Source organism: Vigna unguiculata, chromosome 10, assembly GCF_004118075.2.
Source record: "Vigna unguiculata cultivar IT97K-499-35 chromosome 10, ASM411807v1, whole genome shotgun sequence".
Classification (NCBI taxonomy): Eukaryota; Viridiplantae; Streptophyta; class Magnoliopsida; order Fabales; family Fabaceae; genus Vigna; species Vigna unguiculata.
Genome location: NC_040288.1, coordinates 33,513,224 through 33,525,654, shown reverse-complemented (window position 1 = coordinate 33,525,654; position 12,431 = coordinate 33,513,224). Strand labels below are relative to the sequence as shown.

At 26.2% G+C, this 12,431-nt stretch overlaps 1 protein-coding gene across 1 annotated transcript; it reads right to left on the bottom strand.

Annotated features, from left to right (window-relative positions):
• Positions 1–4,966: 4,966 nt before the first annotated feature.
• On the bottom strand, positions 4,967–11,137 carry LOC114166418 (O-glucosyltransferase rumi homolog). Its single transcript, XM_028051150.1, has 7 exons — positions 10,898–11,137; positions 7,258–7,793; positions 6,504–6,696; positions 6,347–6,411; positions 6,045–6,255; positions 5,067–5,473; positions 4,967–5,034 (listed from the first exon to the last, which is right to left on the bottom strand). Exons 1-6 carry the CDS (start codon positions 11,018–11,020, stop codon positions 5,126–5,128), a joined length of 1,476 nt encoding a protein of 491 aa, XP_027906951.1. The 5' UTR covers positions 11,021–11,137; the 3' UTR covers positions 4,967–5,034; positions 5,067–5,125.
• Between the last annotated feature and the right edge of the window lie 1,294 nt (positions 11,138–12,431).

The window sequence follows — 12,431 nt, the reverse complement described above, 5'->3', positions numbered from 1 at the left end:
TCGTCAATGGATGCAATTCCAAACACTCTCTTTCTCTCTCTTCCTTTCTCTGTCACAAGCTTATGCAAGTGTTCATGCTTTAGTTGTTTACTCATGTTTCTTCTTCAAACATACTCCAATATTTTTTTTATTTAGTTTTCTTGTATTTGTAATCTCTACCATTTTAAAAATTAATAGTTTAATGTTTTCTGTAATAAACTTTTTAGTTACAAGTGTAATGGAGAAGAGAATATATAAATATATAGATTCTTTAATAAAGATTAGGCAACAATAAATTCTATTAACCGTTTACATTGAAATCCAGTAAAAAATAATGAATAGTCAATTAATTAATACAAGTGATATGGATAGTCAATTAATTAATAACATCAATTTCATTAGATTATTTAATTCTAATTAGGAAGGTTTTTCGTCTCATTCCAAATTTATATTTTCTTGGTGAATATTTATAATCTTTCCTTGAATTTTTTTTATTGTGTTTCTGTCCTTATTGAATTTATTCATTTTTTTGTGAAGTTATAAGTATAAATTATCTATGGATTCTTTTAATGATTAATTTATATCAGAGAGTTGAATTTTAATTTATTTGTGCAAACTAAGTCAAATAATCATTATAATCTTGAAAAAAATGGGGGTTACACATTTTACGACTAATTTATTCTGAGACTCAAATGAAACCTAAAATTTGGTGTACATAATTTGGAGTCATGTATTTATTTATATTTTTATTTATCACATACCATTACGGGATTAAAAAAAACAGTTTTAGTAATACTCTATATATCATAACTTTTTATTTATACCAAAAATTAAAAAAAAATTGTGATTATTCATGCATCCTCTTACATGCATTAACTTTGTTAAAAGGGACAAATGACAAATGTGTCTATAAAAGACGATAAGAAAAAATAATGACATCCTTTGAAAATATGTATCTTTAAATTACTTGTTGTTTTGAATTACCATCATTTCATAACACGAAACAATCTCATGATGTTAATTCTCTTCCTACTAGTTTAAAAAATATGAAAAATAATAACAAAAAAAAATGTGGTGTTGTATTTTCTATGTATATTTAGTGAACGTTGTCATATGGAATAAAATTAGAAACTCTTATATAATATGAAATATAATTAATAGGTAATTATATACATATTAATGGCTATTATTATAAGAAAGCTTCAATTGAGTCACTAGTATTTAGATCAATTTTATGTATTTCACAATGATTTTAAAATATTACAAATCGGGGAAGGTGAACAGACCAAATAAGTACAAAATAAATAAATGTAGTATATCTCAAAATTATGGAAAAAAAAATCTTAATTTATTCTTCTACAAGTAAATATTTTATCTCATCTTTTTATTTGTTTGAACCATTCCAAGAAATTATCAAAATGAAAAAAAAAAAAGTATGAAGCAGTGCTAATTCGTCTACTTAGACTCAATACAAAAATTGTTGTTGTTATTATCATTATTTTCTTATATTATCATTTCAGATTTTGCTTTCAATTGGTAGCACACACACGCATTTTGGGTCCCTCCGTGAATAATATGGTGCTATAAGAAGGATATATTTCCACAATTATCTTTTTGGCCTTTTGTCAACAAAAAACTTCTAATAAAATATAAAATTGGAATTTTCTACCTTTCTTCCACTAATTTGGTTTGGAGTCATAGGTCATACAGAAAAGGTTTATCATAGAAAGAAATTCATTTTAAAACATAATTCAAATATTTATGGTTAATCACAATAAAATTGAAATTATTCACAAGTGTTTAACTATTAATATTTCTTTCACTAATAACAATTAATTTCTTTAAGTATATTAGTCACAACTAAATAAAACGTTATTATATATATATATATATATTATTGGTATTTATATGATATTCTAATATAAATTTTAAGGTTAAATGTAATTTTTGCCTCTTAATTATAACGCCAATTAAAATTGGTTCATAATAAAAATGTTAATATTCAGTTTTAAACAATTGTTTAACTATTAATATTTCTTTTACTTATAACGATTTTTTTTTAAGTACACTAGTCACAACTAAATAAAAATAGTTATTATATATATATATATATATATATATATATATATATATATATATATTATTGGTATTTATATAATAGCTAATATAAATTTTAGGATTAAATGCACTTTAAATTAAAATTGGTTCATAATGAAAATTTTAAGATTCAATTAGGACCATGACGGGATATAAGTAAAAACATACCTAATCCTACACATCACAATTTTTTTTTCATCCTTAAAAATATAAGTAAATTTAGAAGAAAAAAAAAATTAAAAATAGTTGCATGATAGGTCAACCTAATTTCCATAAAAGAAAATCTGGAATAACTACTTTTAATAAGATTTTTTTTAATTACATTAGTACCATTGAAATTGCAACTTCTTAGCATAAACATAATTGGCGACCTGAATACAAAAACATATGGCTATTCGAATAAAATTTAATTAAGCCAAATTAGTGTTGAATAAATTGATTTACATAAAAATTAAATTATTTTAAAAGTTGAGTGAAGTTATTATTTTAATTTAGCTTTAGTAAAATGTTTGAATACATTCATTAGTAAATAGTTTAAACAATTTAGATAACTTAAACTAGTTCTTCCATTAAAAGGAAAAGACAAACATTTCGTACTAGAGAATAATGCGAACATGACCAAACAACAATATAGTTGTTTTATAAGGTACATGTGTCCTTGTATAGTGTTATTTTATGCGAATGAGCATAAAAAATTGAGCAAAGTTTTAAAACATGCTCAACGGTGAGACACGTGCGTGCATGTGATAAGAAATTTTTTGCTTCTGTAACACGTCTAAGCTTATTTTGTATAATGTGACATGTATAAACTAATTAACATTACGCATCTTGACCACATCATTATTTAATGGTATGATTAATATAATGCAACCTGAAAGAAGCTTTATTAAATGCTACAATTAACAAAGATATTTTCGACATATCAAAACGCTATAATTCATCTAGGTTTTTATTTGTTGAGCCACTCCATCATTAGTATGGTTTTGTCACGACAAATACTTTTTGAATTTTCAGAATTTTTGTCCTGCACTTTTATGAATACAAAAAGTCTTTTGCTATTTTTAGATCTTGTATTATAAAATTCATAAATGAGTTTTCAATTATTTTATCTGAAATTAATAAATGACTTTTAGTTATTCAATTTAGAAATCAAAAATGATTTTTAGATTACATAAATAATTTGTTTTTAAAGGGACTTTTGAATTGTATAAGAAAGTAAGAAAAAAATTTTGATTATGCAATCCATAAGTTAATGACTATTGTGTAATTTAGAAGTCAAAGATAAGTTTTAAATTCTATAATTCAATTTTTTTTTTTTAATTTTCTCTAGTTTCTAGAAGTTAATTTTGGTTTACAGATAGCATAATTTGCATAATTGGAAAGTTATATTTAAATTTTGAATTATATAATTTAAAAGTCATTTTTAACTTTTAATTGTTAATGTTAAAAATAACTTTGAGATTGGATAATCTAAAATTTATTTTTTATTTTCAATTAGTATAATTAAAAAAATAAAAAACATATATTCATGGAATAAAAAATGTATGGAGGTGCATGAAGAATTCGGCTTTTTTACTGTGATGATGGAATGATAATTTGTTTTGGACTGTGTAAAGAGTTTGAGCCCATTCATACACTGCACAGTGATCCTTTCTGGCCCAATTACATTTAGCATAGTACGTACGTGACTAGTGACTAGGTTATTTAAGTTTTCAATTTATTAATTAATAATAGGACAATGATATTTTAACCTACTTTTTTTAACCCACTTTTAACCCACCACTTCAATCACCATTAGATCATCACATCACATCACTAAAAAGATGATCTAATGGTCATTAAAACAATGGGTTAAAAGTGGGTCAAAAAAAGTAGGTTAAAATATCATTTTCCTTAATAATATTCTAAACTTTTAAACGCGGATTATTTGCAAGATGTAACACCTACATTTGTACATAAAATAGCTATTTTTATTCACAATTTCATCAATATTACATATATTTATAACTATAAAGCTATATTTTATTTTATTATTTACTTACATTAAAGAAAAAATCATTAATTTTTATAAGTTTTATTAAATCTTATTTAAGATACTTCTAATTTAAAAATTATAAATTATTAAAAAATTTAATTTGATATATTTTTTAACATTTAACCACCTTAGCATATTTAATGTCTTGATATGAAACTAAAATGAACAATAAATAGTATTTTTTTCTATCAATTTTCTTCTTTATGTTAAGATGATATATTTCTTTTATCAATAATAAAAAATATAAAAATAATGGAACACTTGGAGATGCTCCAACTCATATACACCTTAAGAAAAGTCTAGACATAATAAAACAAAAGAAGAAAAATAGAAGACAAATCAAAAAATTCTAGTTAAATATGAAGGTACAACAACACAAAAAGACTTTTTTATAAACAAACCACATACAAAACAAAGAGAGAAAAAAAAAAGAAGAAGACAAGAATAGAAGAAAAAAAAAGATAAGACGTGCACATGCTGAATTATCAAAACACGTTCCCTAGTAATTTTGCGACTGTTTATCTTCTTTATCCTCGCCTTTATTGCCATTGAAAGTAATGGATATGTATTCAGCAAAAAGAAAATTTTAGGTTGTATAGCTTGAGTTCTAATAATACATTATCAATGGCAACATTAAAATCAGAATTATCGCCTCTAAAAGTAATGTATATATATTTTACAAAAGGAAATCTTTAGGTTGTATAAATGAGTTTTAATAACACATTATCAATGTTAACATTAAAATTAGGTGTACGGGAAAAATTTATATTCTGGTTGCTCTTAAAAAACACTCTAAGAAAAAAAAAACATTTGTTTTATAAACTTTTGGTATGTTAATTCTTGAATATTTTGGTATTAACTAGACCAAACTTGGTCGTGTCGAGCCAAGGCATTGCACTTTGTATTTATGTAATATTCTAAATTTACAAGATGCAACTAAAAGCTTCAAACAAATTAACAAAAAAATGCTCCTTTAATCAAAATAATGAATCTCATCTTGACAAGTTGAATTTGTTACGCTAACAAGCTATTGACTCCCTTTTTCTTCACTTGTTGTATTAGATTTTCCTTCTCTTGCAGAAACTGTTTGAGATTTTGGGGTGTATAAGGAGAAGGCATTGCACATGGAGGTGTATCACTTGGTGAGTTCACCATGGACTCTTCCATGAAACTTTTTTGTAAACCTTGCACAGGACATGCCATACTTTCAGAACAAATCTCAACAGCTCCTTCTGGTACCGTTGGCTTGAATTTCAAGAGCTTTGCATAATCATTTAACAGATGAAACATGTAATCGTACACATACTTCAACTTTAAATTCTCTAGTATATATTCAGTCCCTCCATTGCCAATCACCTGAGCCTGCAATTAAGATTCAAAATATGAATTAGTATACAATTTTCAACTAAAAAACCTTAAGATGATAATGAATTTATAGGTCTTCTGATACCCTAATGGATCTTTCGAGAAGAATTAGTTAGAAGACATAACATCAATAAGACATGAGTTCAACCCATATAAGGAATTAATATTACATTCAATCCAAAACTTTAAAACAATATATTTTCATGTCTTTATACGTCAAGGAATTTTGTGACCATGTACGAACGAGTTAACTTTTTCGTAAAAATGGTACCAGAGCCTTGCAACAAAGTTAAAGTCTCGAATTCGAACCTCATGGAGGAACTTACTCCTACAAAGGAGGAGTTCTGAACTCACGAGACTATCAGGTGACTAGTTTTTGTTAAAGAATTTTTTTTCCTTATATGAACGGGTTAACCTTTTCGTAACATTATACACATATACTACTCAATTTTCTCATTTATATTTAATGTGAAACTTCAATTTTCTTATTTATATTTAACATGGAACTTGAACTCAAACTTATTTTCAAAATCAAGAATAATGAATAATAGAGGAAGAAAGTGATTACATGTTGAAGGTGAGAATTTCCCCAATCCACAGCATACTTAATGTCTTCACACATGTTTCTGGGGCTGATAGGCCAATAGTGTCGCAAAGGTACCATATTTCTTGTAAAGAAGTCATAATAGATAGGCTCTATTAACAAGGTCATTGAGTCACACAGTATTATGTACTTTTCACTCACAGACCATGCAGCTCCTTCTATATAGATCTTATATCTTTCATCACAAAATTTTCAAAAGTTAGTAAGTAGCATATATATGTACCAATGAATTCAAAAGAAAGCACAAAGTTCTTAAAAACATTTACCTATGGGTACATTGATTCTCTAGTTTTGCATTCTCATAATTACTTGCTTTCTCCCTATTCCATTCCTGAAAAGGAAAAAAAAGAGGTTAATTTGAATTTGACATAACTAGCAAAGTATTAACCTAAAACAAGAATCAAGTTAAAGTTGTATATTTACTATGCTTTCTAATCTTGCATTCCAATCTTGTTGTTGTGTAGGGTTGCACTTCATGAGTTCTCTCCTAATATTAGCCACTGCAGGGTTGCCCTTCCAAAAAGCATAGGGTACCCTATCTATCCATTTAGACTTCTTGTTGCCTTCTAGTATATTGTGTAATGTTCTTTCCCATGGTCCTATGTTGATCTCAGGCCTAGTAACAGAAACCAAAATATATGAAATCATGTTATGGACTTAAGAAACATGTAATGGATCTTTCATGAGAGACATAATTTGACTTATATAACACATTGACACTATCTCTCACCAAAAAACATTTCTCTCTCTTAATTTTCTCTTATATTCACAAATATGAGTGTAAGTCCCACATTATATAGAAGTGAAAAAATTTAGCGGTCTTTTGGAGAAGGATTATCGGAGAAATGTAATAGCAATGAGATATAAGTTCAACTCATATAAAAGATTGACATCACTTTCAACTCAAAAGAATGTAAAAAAGAAAATTCATAAATTCATTGTCTTAAAGTTTTAGATTATTCTGTTAATCCTTTATATAAGTTGACCTTATATTTTATTGATATTGTATCTCTCTAACGATATTTTTTAAAAGGTTAATCAATTTTTTCATCTTTATCTAATATGAAACTTAAACTAATACCTTAATACTATTGAATCTAAAAGAAAATTAGATAAAATGTCTTCTAGTCTCTACAATATATGAATGAAACATAGCTAAAAGGAATAGAAATTTTACCAACCCCAGAAGGACCAATCAGGGAAGACAATGTCATGTGAATTTTCATCTCCACAGTAATGGAACACAGGGGGAGGTGACAAGGCTTTGGGTCCTTGGAAATCTTTTTTCAGTATAACAGTCTTGTCTCCACACTGAAACATTAGATCCAAATCTGGTATCTTCCCAGGGTACAACCTTATAAGTTGCAAAATTCCCCATATTGTGAACACATCCCTTGTCTGATACACTTTGTCGAGATTTTGTACATAAACTTTTCCATTCACAATTACAAGCCTAAAATGTGAAACGTTTCTTCCTCTTTCAACCATGTCCTTTGTGATTCCTGTGCTCTTCCATGGTTTTAGATCTTCATGGATCCATCTAAAGTAATCTGGACATGATGTAGTTGAATCACCATCAAACTCAGATGTTGTTGGGTAGTACGATGAACATGTTGCTGCTTTGTTTTTATCAGTACAATTAAGTGGGAATTGAAGTTGTGGCTTATTGAATATTATAATTGTGTTTAGAAGAGTAGTGCTTGTTATTCTTGACTGCAAAAACACAAGAAATATACATACATATCATCAATAAATATAAGTATTAGTTTTAATCAATTCAAAGAAATTGATAAGATATGAATACGAAGAAAGAGGAGAAAAATTTAAAAGCACCTATCAAAAATTTGTTTTAATCAAGACATATTATATGTATATAAAGGATAATAAAAACTACTTACAAAATCAGCTTCCAAGAAGAAAGAGCTTGCAACAAAAACAATCAAGATGATGATGAAGAAAATCCATTTGATCATCTTGTTAAATCAAATGGGAGGAGTTAGCCTTTGAATTTTACGAGATGTTGTTGTTGACTATTAATACTAAAACCGTGCACCTTCTTCAGAATACTTGGTTAATTATAATTAAAGTCATTGATTCATAATTAAATAAAATTAACCACTGAAGACTTTTTTATTGCTTTTTCAACATTAATTAAGTATCTATCTTTTTATTACGAAGTATAATGTTCTTAATTAAGAATTTAATGCTTTTAGGTAAAAATCGTGTAGCATACCGTATATACAAGGGTAAGGCCTTAAGCATCTGGTAAAGTTACAGTTAAAAATTTGGTTAAAGGGCAATTTTGATGCCATTTAATTTTGTCTCTTTATTTATGTTTACAATATTTTAGTCTTTTGATTTAAAAAATACTTTTTTTTATCGATTTCTCAATTTTTACACGTGATTTATTTATTTTTACTTTTATTCTAATTAAACCTAAACCTAATACATTCAAGAAATAATTTAACTAATTAAAATGTGAAAATAAACTATACACAGTTAAATATTAGACTAAAATTATGGATATTTGAAAATATAGTGACTAAAATAAATAAAATCCAAAATTACAAACTAAAGGGAACCAGATTAAAAACTTGGGCTTAAAGTTTTTAGGGAACGTAATTTGAAAAACAAATGTTTAGTTTAACAAGTACTTTAAGGGAATAATCGTGTAATCAATACTAAATACACGTTATTGAAATTCTTGAATTATTTTTGAAAATTATTCGTTAAATTAAGTCGTTTATGTTTTTTAGTATAATAATAAAAAAATTAATCTTCCTTGTAAGTGTAATAAAACACTGATTATCATTTCTATTTGAAAAATAACATGAATAAATATTTACATTATAATATGATGAACAAATTTAACAATTTATCTGTAGTGAGATTTTTTTTCTCTGCGATGATGTCAGTTATTAACCTGACTCAAATTAAGGATACTATGTACAAGGATAGAGTTAAGCATTACTTTAATGAATAATTTAAAAAGTTTAAGAAAATAAGTTTTTGAATTTTTTTTTAGCACATTTGATTAATTAGTCGAGCTGAAGTGCGAATTCTAAACGAAAAACTGTGTTTGGTTTTAAAAATAAATAATTTTTTTATAGTTAAGTGAGAGAAATTTTAAATTTAATAAATTATTATGTTTTATAAATTAATCTTAGAGTTCGTTAGGAGAGAAATATAAAAATAGTTTGTTTACATTTACCTAAGAGAAAATTAGTATATACACAAGTAAAAGATACTAAAGAAATTATATGAAAAAAAAAATTATAAATTACCTCGTACATTTTCTTAAATTTTGATACAAATATAAATATTTATTTTGACAAACCTAATACAAAATTACTTTATATATAAATTAACATTAAATTAAAAATTACATCTACATAAAAAAAAAAGTATCTATATGAAAAAGATTAATGCCTATAGTTCTCAATTTCTTTAAAACAGGTAATTGAGTACGTAACTTTGAAATACATCAACTTAAATAATTAGTGCATTTAATGTTTGGCTGCCTATGATCATACCACCTAGGTTAGGTTGATTTGCTAGAAAAGAACGAAACATTATGATGGGTAAAAAAAGTTAATAAAAATTAAAGTATGGTAGAAGATAACTAAAACAATAATCAGAGAAATGGGAATATAGATAAAGGAAATGAGAAATAAAATAAAAAAAGTATGTATTAATAAATCATATATATCCTACTTGTACTTAACTGAATAAACAGTATTCTTTTCACTAATATTTTACTTGAAAGTCAACATTAAAAACTATTTTTTTAGATTCTGAAAATAATTATTTATCTAACATCACATGTTAGACTCGAAATTATATTTTTTGGTTTAGTATGTTTTTAGTCCTTAAACTTTGATCCAAAATTGTCTATGTTCGAAACTTCAATAAATTTTAGTTCTTAAACTTTAAAAATGAATGAATATAGTCATTTTAACACAATTATGTTAATTTTTTTTGAAAGGTCGAACGTTTTTTATATTAGTATTGAAATTTTTTATATTGTTTGACAGGTCAAAAAAAGCTAACATAATTGGGTCAAAGTGACTATATTCATTAATTTTTAAAGTTTAGACCAAAATGTATCGAAGTTTCAGACATGGACGAATTCCAATTTTGAATGAAAGTTTGGAGACTAAAAACATATTTAACCATTTTTTTTTCTTCTATCTTTCTCTCATTTTCATTAATTATAGTGATTAGTTATTTCATGAATTTGAACATGCACTCAAATTCACGGATTCATATAATATAGGGTACACACCAACCAAGTCAAATTTCATTATTATTTTAATACAAAAGTTATTACGTGGGGTGACTTTAATCTCATTTTTACGTTATCTCTTTTAATTCTTTGTCCCCGTAAACCTACCCAACCCAACCCTACCTTTTCATTCATCTTTCTCTCTCAATGAAACAAAGTTATAAAAGAAATATTCACCCTTTTAGGTATTTATATATTTTCATTTTTCAAAATTAATATAGCTGACATTTACTTAATATGAAGAGGTAAAAAGGTAAAAATATAATTTCTAGACCACTAAAAATAATAATAATAATTCAAATTGAAGTCAAATTCAGTTTATATATCATCATCAATACCACAACAAACACCCTCTAGCTTCATGCAAAGGGATTCATGAAAATCATTCATGAAGAACAAAGGGAGAGTGAGAAAAGAAGAAGAAGAAGAAGAAGCAAAAGCATGATAATTAAGCTAAAATAAGTGATTATATAAGTTAATCTCACAAACAGAGAAATTAATTAACACTAATTAAGAAGATGAGATTACTTACAAGGTCAACCCAATTGACAAAGAAATTGATTGTAGCAAAGAAGAAGAGGAAGGAGAGGGAGAAGAAGCCATAGGTTGAAACCCATCTTCTCTCTTTGCTCAATGATTCATTCTTAGCCATCATCAATGGAGTTCTTCAACTCCCTGCAAATTTTGTGGTGCTGCATCACTACATATATGCACCAACTACCTCAAATATTGGATCTTAATCATATTTTTATTTATTCAAGGTTCAAACCTTGCTTACCAATGGAATGTATATACAACATATTTTTTTATAGTCAAGGTTCAACCATGTATAAACAATGGTATCTATAGCTTTTAACAAATCACTAGGATGATATAATATAACTTTAATAAATCACTAGTTGTGTGTGTGCATTAAACAAAAGTTGTTCTAGTTTAACATGAGAGGTTCTTAACTTTATTAGGTTCTGAAAAAATAAATTTAATTAAATTAATCGTATGATGAATGTTTGGTTCATGAAAATAAGGTGGTATTTGTTGGGAAAATCCTATTCTGTAAAAAGGTAGTGCAGCCGTCCGTATTTTAAATTAAGTAAATAAATTTTGAAATATTATAAGCAAGTTTTTGTTCTTTTAAAATACTATTTAAATTATATATATATATATATATATATATATATATATATATATATATATATATAATGGGTGAGAGAGAGAAACGTAATATTTTTTATTTGAGATACACTTAAGATTTGAAAAAATTATTAAAACTAGATAAACTACACATATACATGTCTATATGTTTACTATCAAAAAATAGTAATTAAAATAATAAAATTGAAAAAAAAAACACTGGAAAGACATATTCTATTTATATATAATTATAAATATTCTATAAATAATTTTTTTATTATAAGTAATTTAAAAAGGTAAATACTAAAATGATAAAAGAATAAATAATTCTTTTATAACGAATAATTATTTGAATTCAAAAAATAATTATTAAACTATATATATATATATTAATTTATTTAAACTTTATTCATTTTTTGTTTTGTTTATTTTTTTATATTTTAATTTTGTTTTTTATTATTTTATTTTATTTTTAAAATGTATAATAAAAGATAAAAAATAAATTAAAGAAAAAATCAAAATTTTAAAAATTATATATATATGTGTGTGTGTGTGTGTGTGTGTGTGTGTGTGTGTGTGTGTGTGTGTGTGTGTGTGTGTGTGTGTGTGTGTGTGTGTGTGTGTGTGTGTGTGTGTGTGTGTGTGTGTGTGTGTGTGTGTGTGTGTGTGTGTGTGTGTGTGTGTGTGTGTGTGTGTGTGTGTGTGTGTGTGTGTGTGTGTGTGTGTGTGTGTGTGTGTGTGTGTGTGTGTGTGTGTGTGTGTGTGTGTGTGTGTGTGTGTGTGTGTGTGTGTGTGTGTGTGTGTGTGTGTGTGTGTGTGTGTGTGTGTGTGTGTGTGTGTGTGTGTGTGTGTGTGTGTGTGTGTGTGTGTGTGTGTGTGTGTGTGTGTGTGTGTGTGTGTGTGTGTGTGTGTGTGTGTGTGTGTGTGTGTGTGTG